General features: G+C 54.9%; 1 protein-coding gene across 1 annotated transcript in view; it reads right to left on the reverse strand.

Moving 5' to 3' along the window:
- Positions 1–12834: 12834 nt before the first annotated feature.
- The window catches only part of DENND6B (DENN/MADD domain containing 6B), a 22531-nt gene continuing 20919 nt past the window's right edge, over positions 12835–14446 (reverse strand). The window contains exons 18-19 of the mRNA XM_015415506.1: positions 14025–14099; positions 12835–13398 (exon numbers count right to left, since the gene is read on the reverse strand). Coding sequence (XP_015270992.1) covers positions 13276–13398; positions 14025–14099 — 198 coding nt within the window. The 3' untranslated portion in view covers positions 12835–13275. The remainder of the gene's footprint in view (positions 13399–14024; positions 14100–14446) is intronic.

Below are 14446 nucleotides of genomic sequence, written 5' to 3' on the forward strand. Positions count from 1 at the left end.
GGGGAAACGGGTCACGTCCCCATTCAGCCATGGGACGTGCTGGGTTACTGTGGCCCAGTCACAGGACCTAGCCTACCTCTCAGGGTTGCTGTGAGGGTAAAATGGAGGGGAGCGCAGTGTCTGCCACCCGGAGCTCCTTGGGGCAGTGTGGGCGGGGTCCTAGTGTGAGGGCCATCTCTCTGTGCGCCTGTCCGCCTCTGCCACCTGCTTCCAGGCCTGCCCCGTGCATGGTGCCCACTTGTGACCGTAGAGGTAGGCAAGGACCACAGGCCCTGTTCCCATGAGATTTCTTGGGAGCAAGTCTCAGCCAGCGGTGCAAGAGAGAGGGAGAGAGGGAGGGGTCTGGAAGTCTTCCAGAGGAGGATGGCGCCGGACGCCCCGCCCCCTCCCATTCCAAAGCTATGCGACCGGCCACCAGACCACGGGGCTGCACTGAGGTGGCTTTCCTCTTGGACCCCCGGTCTCTCTCCCTTTGAAGCCCTCTGGCTGAAGAGACGTCGGCAGTTTGTTAATTGCAGGTGCCAAGTGAAAACCTTGTGTGCCAACCAAAGATCACTCATGTTTCTCTTTTAAGATCTGTATTTAAAATCAATCTTAATTGTTCTTGAAATGAGTAAATATGAAATAATTGCTATGATGGAAAATATACGTATTTATTTAATTTATACCCTGCACCCTCTCCCCACAGGGGTCTCAGGGCGGGTTACAACATCTCAGATACAAGAAACAGAAATACAGTACGAACAAATAGGATAAAACAGTAAAGCCAATTAAAACGTCAGCTTACACAGTAAGCCAACCTGAAGGAGTAAAGCAGCTGGCCAGCTCCCCCGGTTCGTAATGCTGACCGAAGGCCGCCCGAAACAGATAAGCCGTGCGCACCCGCAGGGTTGGCAGCCACTGAGACTGCCCTTGCTCTGGTGCTTGACAGGCGGGCAGCTAGTGGGCCGGGCACCCCGAGAGAGGCGTGGAGAGAAACGCTCACATCACCATTGCTTATCCCATCTAAAGATTAAAAGATAAAGTACAATTTCTGAGAATCATACCAAAGTATTTTTGGAAAGTGTAGATCGATAGTCTGAAGGCCGTCTACATATTATTTGTTATTATTTATTTCATTCAGTTTGTATCCCGCTCACCCCCTTAGGGCTCTGAGCGGCTTACATGTTTCAATCAACACAAATCCTAGCCTAGGGCCACATACATATGGGGAAGGTGACAAGCCTACCAGGCACCCCTTTTCTTGTAGCGGGTCTTCGTTGTTGTCTTTCTTGCGGGAGATAGTCCGGCGGCGTCCTTCTCTGGCGCTGGTCTTTTGAAGTTACGCCTTCCGGTTTGTTGTGATTCCTTTTCCGGGCCTGGGCCACTCACACTTCCGCACATGCTCGCTGTGGCCTCTGTCCAGACTAGGCTCTGGCCTGCTGCGATGCTCCGTCTCCGCGCTTGTTGGTCCGGCCTCCTTCACTTGCTTTTGCCTCGCCAGCCGTCGCCATACTTCACCACCACTCATCGCTCACCGCTGCCGCCGCTAGACAAGAGACGGGTGCCCCCCATTCTAGTAGCAGGTACCCATTTGTCTATTCGCCCTTTAATGGGCTTTCGAGTCGCTGGGTGGGCGGGAGCTGGGACATAGGGCCGAGAGCTCACCCCGGCCACGGTGGGGCTCGAACAGTCGGAGCTGTTCGGCCAGATGTTAATGCAGGCTTCACTTACCGCCTGCGCCACCGCTCCCTTATCCAAGGAACTCAGGGTTGTTTTAGATATGGCTATCTTATATAGGCCCAATTACACAAAACCCTCGTGACTGCGCTAAAAGCTTCCAGCTTGTCCCCCCTAATGGGATGAGGTGAGCCTTTCTCTGAACTTGGAAGAAATTTCCAACAGAAATATGTGTATCAAAACTATGTTCTTAGGTTTTCCTGGGCATCTGTCCCTCTCTTCAGAGGTACCTCTTTTTCAAAGATGGAGCTGAGAAAGTACAACTCCTACTTGTTTTCTAAACCTAAAAACTAAAACAAATTGTCAGTCACATTATTTGTTCAACCGGTACCCGTAACAGACAAGTGTCTATTCCCTTTTATAGTTGTCCTCCTGAGCGGTTCCATTCCACTACAGTTCTGGCCCCTTAAGAACATAAGAGAGGCCAATGGCCCATCTGGTCCAACACTCTGTGTCACACAGTGGCCAAAAATACCAGGGGCCATCAGGAGGTCCAGCAGTGGGGCCAGCACGCCAGAAGCCCCTCCCATTGTTGACCCCCCCCCAAGCACCAAGATGACAGGGCATCACTTGCCCCAGAGCCCCTATCTATACCTTGTGGCTAATAGCCACTGAAGGACCTCTGCTCCATATGCTTATCTAATTCCCTTTTGAAGCCGTCCATGCTTGTAGCCACCACCACTTCCTGTGGCAGTGAATTCCATGTGTTATCCGTTCTAACCCGACCACTCAGCAATTTCATGGAGTGCCCACATGGAGTTCTTGTCTTGTGAAAAGGCCCTCCTGAACATTTCTGTTTTGTGCGCTCTGTTGGGGGAGGGGCCCTTCCTGACCTCCGTGGGCCACCCATTCATTCCACAAGGAGGGAGCTGCCCAAGAGAAGGCACCTGAATGGGCGGTGGCTGAACTTCCCCATTTGCCAGGCGAGGGTGAAGCTGCTGGGGCGGGGCAGGAGAGGCCGTGTCGCAGGCCTCTGGCTCCGAGGCCACGAGGACCGTCCTCAGTGAGGGCCAGCCCTGTGAATTGGACTCGGTCGCTTGGTGACCACCAGACACGGGGCGTCAGAGGCCTGCAGTCTCCCAAGCTCCCGGGAGTTTCCAAGGTGACTTGGAAGGCAGACCCGAGCACCACGTGTCACAACAATCCGGTCTTGCGGTTACTGTGGCATGGATCCATGAGGCCAGATTGGCTGAGATGAGGTGAGGAACCCTCTTCCAGGAGCAAGGAAGATGGAAGAGATCTTTGTTTTGTTTTGTAGCTGCATTAACTTCTTTCTCCAGTAATAACAGTGGGCCCAGTGTAGTCCCTGGGCCCCACATCAAATGTGGGGAGTCTGGTGTCCTTCAAGAAGTTACCTTTCCGGACCAGTATCTCCTCCATCGAGTCAAGATTCAGATTCAGCTTGTTGATCCATAACCAGTTGAGCACAGCAGGCAGGCAGTGATTCAGGGCGTCTGCACCAGCTCCCGGCAATTTGGGTAGAGAAACACAGAACTAGATGTCATCAGCATATTCTATTCGTTAGATTTCTATCACGCCCAAAATGGCCAGTGGTTTTCCCCGAGGGCTTTGTAGAGAGAGGAAGAAACCGCACAGGGAATAAGACTGAGCCCCGTGGAACCCCCCACCCAGCGCGTGTCCCGCACGGAGGCCAACTGGTTTTCAGCCACAGCCCTCCAAGCCTTCTCCATTAAAGGAACCCTGTAGTGCCGGTTTTGGCACGGCAAAGCCGCTGTGCCACCGGGCAGCTTTAAATTGTCTCCCCCCCCCCCAATAGGCATCCTTAGACATGGCCTGTCGCTAGCTGAGGCATTCAGCAGAGCAGACACACCCTGAGGGTTTTGAGCTACCACCTGTCTGAGGTGATGATACCCACGTGGTTGCAGTTGGACCGGCATCCTGTGTTTCACGGTGGCCACCAAAATAGAACCAGGGAGCAGACAGGCCGCACGCACACACACACTTGCGCACACATGTGCACACGTGGTGCTGCTTGTGCCCCAGCAGGGAGGGGTTCCTGCCTCATACATGGACTTTGCTTGCCATGTTGTTGCCCACTCGCCCAGTTGGGAGAGACCCTTTTGCAGCTTTTCACCGGTTGCTTCAGTTATCACTATCTGAAAGTTCTGCACCCTTGCCCACCCAGCTGCTCATCTGCCCCAGATCCAGAATGTAAATAGTTCTGTCCCAATACTGATCCTTGTGGGACCCCGCTGTTCCCTTGGCTCTACTGTAGGAGCTATTCAGTTGTTCCTAGTCTCTGCTTCCCACTTTTAATCATAAGAAGATAAGAGACGCTAGTGTTGGATCAGGCCAAAGGCCCATCCAGCCCAACACTCTGTATCACACAGTGGCCAGAAATACCAGGTGCCCTCAGGAGGTCCAGCGGTGGGGCCAGGACACTAGAAGCCCCTCCCACTGTTGCCCCCTCCCCCCCAGGCACCAAGAACACAGAGCATCCCTTGGCCCAGCCCGAGAGTTCCTATCTATACCTTGTGGCTAACAGCCACTGATGGACCTCTGCTCCATATGTCCATCCAACCCCCTCTTAAGAGCATAAGAGAAGCCAATGCTGGATCAGGCCAAAGGCCCATCCAGTCCAACACTCTATGTCACACAGTGGCCAGAAACACCAGGTGCCCTCAGGAGGTCCAGCAGTCTTTGGGTGAAGAAGTACTTCCTTTTATCCGTTCTAACCCGACCGCTCAGCAATTTCATGGAGTGCCCACGGGTTCTTGTATTGTGAGAAAGGGAGAAAAGTACCTCTTTCTCTACCTGCTCTTTCCCATGCATAATCTTATAAACCTCGATCATGTCACCCCTCAGTCGTCTTTTCTCCAAGCTAAAGAGCCCTAAGCGCTTTAACCTTTCCTCATAGGGAAAGTGTTCCAACCCTTTTATCATTCGAGTTGCTCTTTTCTGCACTTTTTCCAAAGCTATAATATCCTTTTTAAGGTGTGGTGACCAGAATTGCACACAGTATTCCAGATGAGGTCGCACCATTGATTTATATAGCGGCATTATGATATTGGCTGATCTGTTTACAATACCCTTCCTAATAATCCCCAGCATAGCATTGGCCTTCTTTATTGCAGTCACACACTGTCTTGACATTTTCAGTGAGTTATCTACTACAACTCCAAGATCTCTCTCTTGATCTGTCTCTGCCAGTTCAGACCCCATCAATGTGTATTTATATTTAGGATTTTTGGCTCCAATGTGCATCACCTTGCACTTGGCCACATTGAACCCCATTTGCCATGTTGACGCCCACTTGCCCATCTTTGACAGATCCCTTTGGAGTGCCTCACAATCCTCACTGGTTTTCACCACCCTGAACAACTTCGTATCATCCGCAAATTTAGCCACTTCACTGCTTACTCCCAACTCCAAATCATTAATGAACAAGTTAAAAAGCAGTGGACCAAGTACTGATCCCTGTGGTACCCCACTGCTTACCACCCTCTACTGAATAAAATTGCCCATTTATAGCCAGTTTTTGATCCCATGATTTTTGAGCTTACTTTGGAGTCTTTGATGAGGAACTTTATCAAAAGCTTTCTGGATTTATTATCCTACTGATTTACCTCCATATCTCTGGGTCCAAATCATTAATGAACAAGTTAAAAAGCAGTGGACCAAGTACTGATCCCTGTGGTACCCCACTGCTTACCACCCTCTATTGAAGAAAATTGCCCATTTATAGCCAGTTTTTGATCCATAAAAGGACTTGTCCTTTTATCCCATGATTTTTGAGCTTACTTAGGAGTCTTTGATGAGGAACTTTATCAAAAGCTTTCTGGATTTATTATCCTACTGATTTACCTCCATATCTCTGGGTCCCTTTTTTTCAAATTGATCTTCAGAGATCAGCAATTTCACAGCAGAATTCCTCAGCCCTCATGGACGTGTGCAGTCAGTGGAAGGTGATTTTAGTTTCCAATCTGTCCATTAGTCCTAAAACTTGATATTACCTTGCTGTGACAGTTCTTCCCATACTCTTCCTGGAAAGAGCAGCTCTGGGGTGGGCAATTGCCCGTCATTTACCACAGAGAAGATGGACAAAATCCATTCAGTTTCTCTGAGGACTCCCTGTCTTCCTTTAGCAATCCTTCCATCACCACCCCTGTGTTGCCAGAGGTCCCCACTGTCTCCTTGGCTGGTTTTCTGCTTCTGACACATGCATCGGAAGGAGTCTGCACAACAGAGGCACCAGCTGAAGAGATACGTGCACCCTACCCTTGTGTGGGCTGTGAAAGCAAGAACTGGTTCCTCCAATAGAGCTGGGAATCCCAGGTGTGACAGGTTCGTATCAAGTAGCACCCCCCCCATGGGCTACCATGTTTTGGAACTGCCTTTAATGGCAACTCCCATGAATTGTGCCACAGTAGTCCAACCACAAGGTTACAACAGAAATCCGCCAGACCAGATTGGCTGAGGCAGATGTGAACAGTGGAGACCATGAACAAATGTAGAGTCCAGCGGCACCTTTAAAGCCAACAAAGGTTTATTCAATGGTGCAAACCTCTCTTCTACCCAGCCTACTAAGGCTGGTTCTTAAAGCACCCCGAACTCTTGTGTGTGACTCAACTCCAGCCGGGGTAAGCAGAGCTGAAGAAAGCCCCCACCCTCACCAAACGAGAAGGGCCTCCTCGTTACCTCTTGCCTCACGGTCAGCCGCCTCTGCCTCCCTCACGGAAGTGGAGTCTCCAGAAGTCAGTTCAGAACGGAGATCTGCCTGCTGCTCACCCCCAACCCTCCGCTTCGGCCGATTTCTGAGGAAATTGAAGAGCATGGGGAACGCATCACATCTCAGGGCAGATCCCAAACCACTCTGATGGCCACTCTTAAGCCCAGCTGGCCAAAATACCATACCAAAACCAACATAAAAGCCAGTCTCGGGTTTTTTTTGCTGTCCATAGGTTTCCAAGGCAAGAGACGCGGAGAGGTGGCTCACCCCATTGCCTGCCTTTGCGTAGCAGCAACCCTGGACTTCCTAGGTCAGGGGTGTCAAACACAAGGCCCGGGGGGCTCTTACGTGGCCTGCGAGGGACGGGTGCAAGGGAGGGGGGTGCTGGAGGGGGGAGTGGGCAGAACCACTCCATTGTGGCTTCAGCACTGCAGAACAGCCTCGTCTGCAGCAGTCCAGCGTCGTGGGAGAAGCATCTGCCCAGCACTGCACAGCCGCCTCTCCAGTCCACCTGTGTGGGTTTTCCTCTCCCCCCCCTCCCCAGCCCATGGGGCCTTGCAGTGAGGACACACCAACTTGGAGCTTACCAGCTGCTGTCCTTTATACAGTTTCAATCTCCAGTACCTGGCATTACGCTTTGTGGCACACGCGGCCCAGCCCGACAAAGGGACCTTCATGTCAGATCTGGCCCTCGTAACAAGTGAGTTTGACGCCCCTGTCCAAGGCGGTCTCCTGTCCAAGCCCTGACCCGAGCTGACCCTGCTAAGCTCCCGAGGTCTGGAGAGGCGGGGGGCTCGCCGGGGCCGTCAGGCCAGGCAGACTTTTAATGCCAGCTACAGTTTCAGTGGATGGGGAGCTCAGCGAGGCGGGAAAACAGTGGGGGGGTCAACAGTGGGAGGGCTTCTAATGTCCTGGCCCCACTGCTGGACCTCCTGATGGCACTGGTATTTCTGGCCACTGTGTGACACAGAGTGTTGGACTGGATGGGCCTTTGGCCTGATCCAACATTGGCGTCTCTTATGTTCTTATGTTAAAAGCTCTAGTTCACCACGTTCCCCAGCTCCCCTGCTGGGTCAAATGCTCCGGAGCTCTGTTGCCATAATAATAATAATACCTTTCGATTTATTGATTGCTCAACCCGGCAGAGCTGCTGGCTCTCAGCGATTTACAGTTACACAGGTTTCACACAAGGGACTAACAATTGTTCATAGGGGTAAGGGAGGACAACATATAATTCTTTAAATCGCACACATTTGCAGCCGACTGGGATTCTGTTCAGCTCAAGGCTTCAGACATGTTCCGGACGGCATTCACTTCGGCTTGGCTTGATGACGTTGGTTCTTCCTGGGCTGCTTTTTGAGTCGTAGCGCCGCACTGCCACCGCCTGGCCGGATTGGCCCATCACAGGCTTCTTAATGCCGAAGAGGTCTTTTTTCCAGGCTTCCGAGCTGGACATTCCATTCGCCGGCTAACACCTCCCCTATGGTACCATGCTGGGTACCAACAGCTGGAGAACCCTCAGAGTGGCTGGAACTATTTGGGAAGCGCTTGATTTCTGAAAGGGGAGACTGGCACAGGTTTGCTCACCCAGCAAAGGGCCTGGGCTAGAATGGGACCACCCTTGGAGGCCAGGCAGTCGCTGCCTCTCAGGCCCAGGCATCCTTGGGGGGGGGGATTTTTACGTAGAGCACAGAGAGTGGATGCAAACCAGTCCGCTAGTGTGGGCAAAGCCTCGGGGAGCTGCCATGGTCACCCGTGCCCTGCAGGAGCCAAGCGGGTAGGCTGAAGGCAGCCCCCCCCCAGAAGACCAGAGAGGGCCACGTGGCCAGAGGCAAGATCCGTCCCAGGGCACCACTGCCTCCCCCCCCTGCCCCGGAACCGCTTGACTGGTATGCTCTGGCTGCCCCCACAAGAAGCAGCAAAGAGGGGCTTCTCCAGGAGGACTCAGAGGTGGAGGAAGCCTCAGCAGGAGCAACTGCTGACTTTTAAAGAAGAGATTGGATTTATATCCCTTGCCCTGCACTCGGAGTCTCAGAGAGCGGCTTACAAACTCCTTTCCCTTCCCGTGAGGTAGGTGGGGCTGAGAGAGCTCTTTTGAGAACTACTCCTGAGAAAACAGCTCTGAGAGGACTTGTGACTGACCCAAGGTCACACCAGCAGTTCCATGTGGAGGAACGGGGAATCAGACCCGGTTCTCCCAGATTAGAGTCCGCGCTCCTCACCACTACACCAAACTGGCTCTTTTAGCATTTTGAACACAGCCGAGTCTTGGGCCATCTTAGAACGTTAATACATTTATTGCAGCAGAAGCTTTGGTGAACCAATGGCTGCTTTGTCAGCATGTAAAGAACAGACTTTTGGGGCCGATAATTTTTCCCGTTTGATTTTTAACAGCATGTCTAACAGCTTGAGATACTTCAGGGGTATGGAACAGGAAAAAGAGGATCCTCTTGAACTTTACCAACACACACTTAAAACGTCTGAGCCCAGAGTGACACCTGTAAGACCAGTGAAGTTTAATTCTGCGGATAAGTTTTCCTGTGCAGGTGCAAAAGGTGCCCGACTGGACTCACGCTCCGTTCTGTGGCTTCAGACCAACACAGCTGACCCACCTGAATCACACTTGAAGTGTGCAATGGCTGTGATTAAATCCCAAATCCTCCTGAGTCCTTGTTTTAAACACCTGGTCATTAGTTGACCCCTCAGTTGACCAAACAACTGCCCATAAACAGGACAGCCTGTGCAGGGGACTGGGTTGTGCACCATCATGGTTATCTGCTCTTTACAGCACCGGCCTGTAGAATTCACACAGGTAGACGTAAATGTTTTATTATTAAATGCTATTCAGCACATTTATATACCATCTCACAGTCCTACAATTCTCAAGGTGGTGGTGAAGGACAGATGCAACAAATACCCCCTCCCAACTGGCAGCAGCAACATTAACACAATAGAAACCATCAGCAGATACCGTTCGAAACATCTGGCTGCACTAAAAAGGAGATCAATGGCATACAATTAATTCAGGATTCATGGAGGTCAAGCAAGACTGCTGTGTAGTGGTGGGGGAGCATTTCACGATCGTGCCCCCTGTGAGCGTGTGGCCAGTTGCCCTGGAAAGGCAGTGCCCCCTTGTGAACACCCGCCGGTGGCTTTCCAGGCAGGAGCCGCACTCTGGCTTGTGCTGGGCCCTGCACTGCAGATGGAAACACTTGTGCCACGGCAGCCGAGGCCCAAAGCCCCTGCGGGCAGAGGTGCAAAGGGAGGTCCTGAATGGTCTCCTCTGGCCCACTCAGACCCAGTCGCACAGCAGTCTATTGGGGGGGGTTCAGGGGGGATGCAGCTGGCAAGTCACCCACAGACGGGGGGCAAAATTTGCAGCAAGCACCGGCAGGCAGAGAAACCTTGGAATGGTGCCCATGGCACGGGAGCAGCCCCGTGGGCGCCAGGGCTCCCAGGAAGACATGGAGTCTTGTGAGCAAAAGTTCTACTTTGTGAGGTCCTGGCATCGAAGTTGTGAGCGAGCGATTTGGCTGCTACATAAATTAAGTTTGCCCTGGAGCCCTCCTCCTTCCTGAGCTGAGACAAAAATGTGTGAGCTGGAAGCTAAAAAACTGTGAGCCAGCTCACACTGACTCAGCTTAGAGGGAACACTGGTGGGCACTGCCCTTTGTGCTTCTGCCCAGAGCCTGCCCCTCCTCCTCACACAGGAATGGCGAGTGTGGCCCTGGGACAGGAGGCGAGGGGTGCCAGGGAGCCCATGGGCCACAGCTGGCCATTTCTCCTCTTTTGCTGGAAACGGCCTCTGGATCCCAGGAAGGATCCCTGCAGGCGCGACAGAGAGATGGTGTGTGGCCCCCTCCCCCCCTGGCTGCACTCGTTCAGGGAGGCTGGAGGCAAAGAGAGCCGCTGTTCAGAAGGCAACCCCGCGCATGGCCTCGAGTCTCTACAGAAGCCTTTCCTGACCCTTCTCTCCATCTTCAGCTGACAGAGAAACATCCTCAGTACCCCTGGGGGCAAACCAGGCAGCCTGCCGGCCACACAAGGCAGCCACTGGCAATATGGGGTGGGGGGGGAGAGCACGATCTGGTTTACACATGAATGGTGCTCAGGATCAGGTAGAGAGCTGCATGGCCATCAGGAGCAATGCTCCCTCTAAGCTCTGGAGTCTTGTGAGCAAAAATCCTACTTTGTGAGCTACTGGCATTAAAGTCGTGAGTGAGCCATTTGGCTGCTGCATAAATCAGTTGGCTCTGGAGCCCTCCTTCCTGAGCGGAGACAAAAATGTGTGAGCCAGAGGCTAAAAAACTGTGAGCTAGCTCACACTCACTCAGCTTAGAGGGGACACTGCTCTGGAGTCAAGGAAGGCAAAGCACTGTGCATGAACGGTTAACTGGAAGTGACCAGTAGACAATCTTTTCCCCTTCGATGAAAGCAAATTTCCATAAAATACCAATGGCATGGAATGTTCCAGATTAAATGGGGTGCATCCTGCTCATCAGTATCTGTGGGAAATGCAGCCATAGCTGATTTCAAGCATGTTTTGGAAGTGCTCCAGTAGTGGTAACGTCAGAAAAGTGGTCTCCCTGAAATTGTCAAGAAATTCCAGACAATGCAAGGTGTTCTCCAGCAGGGCTCTTAACGCAGTCACATTCAGAAAATCCACAGGGGCCTGGTCCTTGATCTTTTGACTACAGCAAAAATGTTACTTGGCACAGAACCAGGAAAAGACAGAAAGTGTGAATATTAAGTCCCAGATAAACAAAGTCTGAGAGGAAGGAACATTATCTAAACTGGCGTGCATCACCTCGTTGAAGGTGCCGTCGCCTCCGACGCTCACCAGGCTGTGGAAAGTGGCAGAGGAGGGGGGAAGGAGGCCGGTTAAAATGGGGGTGGCTGGATCGAGCATCGAGACAACCTCCCCTTGCACCTAGGGTTATCCACTCCAGGTTGGGAAGTTCCTGGACCTCAGCGGAAGTACAATGCCATAGAGTCCACCCTCCAAAGCAGCCGTTTTCTCGAGGGCAGTGGTGAAGAAGAAGAGGGAGGAGGAGGGGGAGGAGGAGATTGGATTTATACCACCACCCTTCACTCAGAGTCTCGGAGCGGCGCGTGGGAGGCACTTTGGCCAAACTCCCAGACTGCCGCTTCACACCCACCCACCCACCAGCCACAAGAAAGCTCACCCAGTGTCGGCATCGGCCGGGAGGTTCCCCTGTCAGGCCAGTTCCTTGGCCAACTCCCCCCAAAGTCTGCATCCAAGCGCGAGGTCTGGGGAGGACAACACCGAAGGGAGAGGCCGAACAGCACCACTGGTGCCCAGAACTGCCCTCAGCAAGAGGCTCCTCCTCCTCCTCCTCCACCTGGGCCTCTGGATGCCCAGCCGGTTCTTCTGCACCTCCCTTTCAGAGGGAGAGAGTGGCAAAGCAAAGCCCCCCCCCAAGTCTGCATGCAAAGGCCCCACCCCAAGCCATGGCAGGGTAGGGTAGAAATATTTCAATAAACAACAGGGCAGGGGAGGCGCAGAGGGACTGGACAGGCCCTCCCCCTCCTCCACCCACTGAGGCTGCCACCTCTCCCCCCCTCCCCGGGGGGGGGGGTGGCGGCCCAACCCCACCCACAACCGCAAGACAGCTTCCCTTTAGGAACAGCCCCCCCCCCCGCAACACTGCTCATATCCAAAGCCACTGAGGGGCAGCCCTGAGGTTGTGCTCAGCCTCTGGCTTCCTCTGCATCAACCACCGAGGCAGGAGAGCCCACCCTCGGGCCGCAGGAAACAGGGAGTCTGCCCCCCCCCAGTTTGCCTGAAGAGCCCTAACCCTAACCCAAATGCTGAGGGGTAGCCACCGGCTGGGCCTCAACGCTCCGCCTGGCAAGCCGTCCTCAGGATCCTTGGCCCCGATATGCAGCACTACAGAGGAGGCCTCCTTTATAGCCACCACCACCTACTGATAATGAGCCACGTCCGGTCAGTGGAAGCCCCACTCTTTTATTAGCGGCAGCCAGAGAGAGACAGGCAGCAACCGCAGGGCAAAGCGACTGGCCACTCGCTCAGCGTCTGAAGCAAGGACGGGCAGGGCTACCTCTCAAGGGTACCCCACTGCCCCACAATCCCCCTCCAGCCTCTGGGGGCCTGGCAAACCACAGAAGTTGCCAGGTACACTCTCCCCGCCCCCCACCCCGCTTCTGTTGTGGTCCACGAGACTCCTGCAAAACTGGGGGGTTGAACCCAACCCCTAGAAACAAGATATGCCCCCTCTGGCTCCCGGGACCCACGCTGGCTGGCTCAAGTGACATGAAAATGCAACACAGCAGAACTCCACAGCAAAAGGCTGTCCGGAAATCCACATTTACTGTCCCCTCCTGGGCTGCTCTACTGAGAGACACTCCCTGTTGGGGGCAAGGGCGGGGGGGGGGCCCTTTGACCAGGCACCCCCCGTTTCTGCTCACACACACACACAGGGGCCACAAAGCAGACTCCACACCCCAAGGGAGGAGAACCAGGCGGGGCCCTCCTTGGCCTCAGGACTGCAAGGGGGGAGGGTCCAGAAGAGCCACGTGGAGACGGGTGTGTGTGTGTGGGGGGGGGTTGTGTGGGGTGTGTGTCTCCAAGCCCTTCCTGAGCCAAATAGACAGAGGCCCCAATCCGGTGACCCCCTTTTCTCCATCATCCGGCAGGCATGGAGGCAACCGAGCGCCAGCCCTTGGGCGGGGTTGGGGGGAGCTGACAGACAGGAGGGCCCCTCCAGGCCAACGCAGGAAGCCGAGGCCACCAGGCGTCCCAGGCAGGCAGGCAGGCAGGCAGGCAGGCAGGCAGGCAGGCTTCCCAAATGACGACTGCGGCCCGGGCCGGCCAGGCTGCTCGCTCACTGTGGGCGCAGAACGGCCTGGAGATCCTCCGGCAAGGCCCCGAGGATGGTGGTGATGTGCTGGCCCACCCGCTGGACCGTCTCCTCCTTCACAGGCAGGCGGTGGTGCCCGGCTTGCACCTGCAAGGGGAGGCCAAGCCCAGAGTGGGGCGCGGAAGGAGGGCAGGGCAGGGCAGGGCAGGGCAAATCCTCCTGGGACTGTCTCTGCCCCTTCGGACAACCCACCACCGGTCTCCCGGGGCCCACCCAGGAGGGCTTCACAACAAGCCCCCTCCCTCCCTCCCTCCCTCCCTGGGCCGTCCTTCTCTGCAGGCACATCCCAGCAGACAGGCCGAAGCCTCGCCGAGGGACGGGGGTGGTGGCTCCGCGCTGCACACCCTCCATGCACAGGAGGAGAGGGACACTGTAGGGCTGAGACTGGAGCCCTCGGCGGTCTCGCACCCCCCCCCCCCCCCCCCCGCCGGTAACTGGGGTTCCCAGGAGGCCACAGGAAGGCAGAGTCCTGCTACACAGAGGGCTGGCTCCACAAACCTGTTCCTGGACTGCACCCCATCAGGGCACCCCGGGTGGGTCCATGCCAAGGAGAGCTCTCCCACTGGGGAGCAGAACTGAGGGTGGAGGCCTGAACAGAATCAGCACAGCTCCGGCCGATCGAGTCACCCCAGGGGATGCAGTGCAGTCAGCCCGGTTGGTGTGGTGGTGGTGGGGTGGGGTGTGTGTGTGTGTGGGGGGGGGAGGCAGCTTACCAGCTTCTCCCGGAGTTTCAGCACCAGGTCAACGACCTCCACCTCGGACTTGTGCTTCATCCAGGTCCCGATGTTCTGCAGGGAGAGCAGGCCCCTCAGAAGGAAGGAGAGCCCCCCCCGCCCCCTCTGCCTCTCACTCCAAGGCCGGGGGCGGGGCAGGGAGTGTGGAGCCACTAAGGCCTGGAGGGCCACTCGCCACAGTGCCCGAGACCTGCGGAGATGGTCTGGCTGGCTGGCCGGCTGGGCCTGGAGCTCAGCGGGTGCGAGGCTCAAAGCTCCCTGTCTTTGCAAGCCCCGCTGCTTACCCAGGAGTGACACCAGAGGCCCTGCGGAGGCCCTCCGGCCTTGTCCACACACAGATGGACCACGGGAATCCCAGGGCAATGCAAAGGGATCGTGCCGGATTGGTCAGCCCCCCCCCC

The sequence above is a fragment of the Gekko japonicus genome, unplaced genomic scaffold (genome assembly GCF_001447785.1).
Source record: "Gekko japonicus isolate JY-2015 unplaced genomic scaffold, Gekko_japonicus_V1.1 scaffold1667, whole genome shotgun sequence".
In the NCBI taxonomy this organism is placed as follows: domain Eukaryota; kingdom Metazoa; phylum Chordata; class Lepidosauria; order Squamata; family Gekkonidae; genus Gekko; species Gekko japonicus.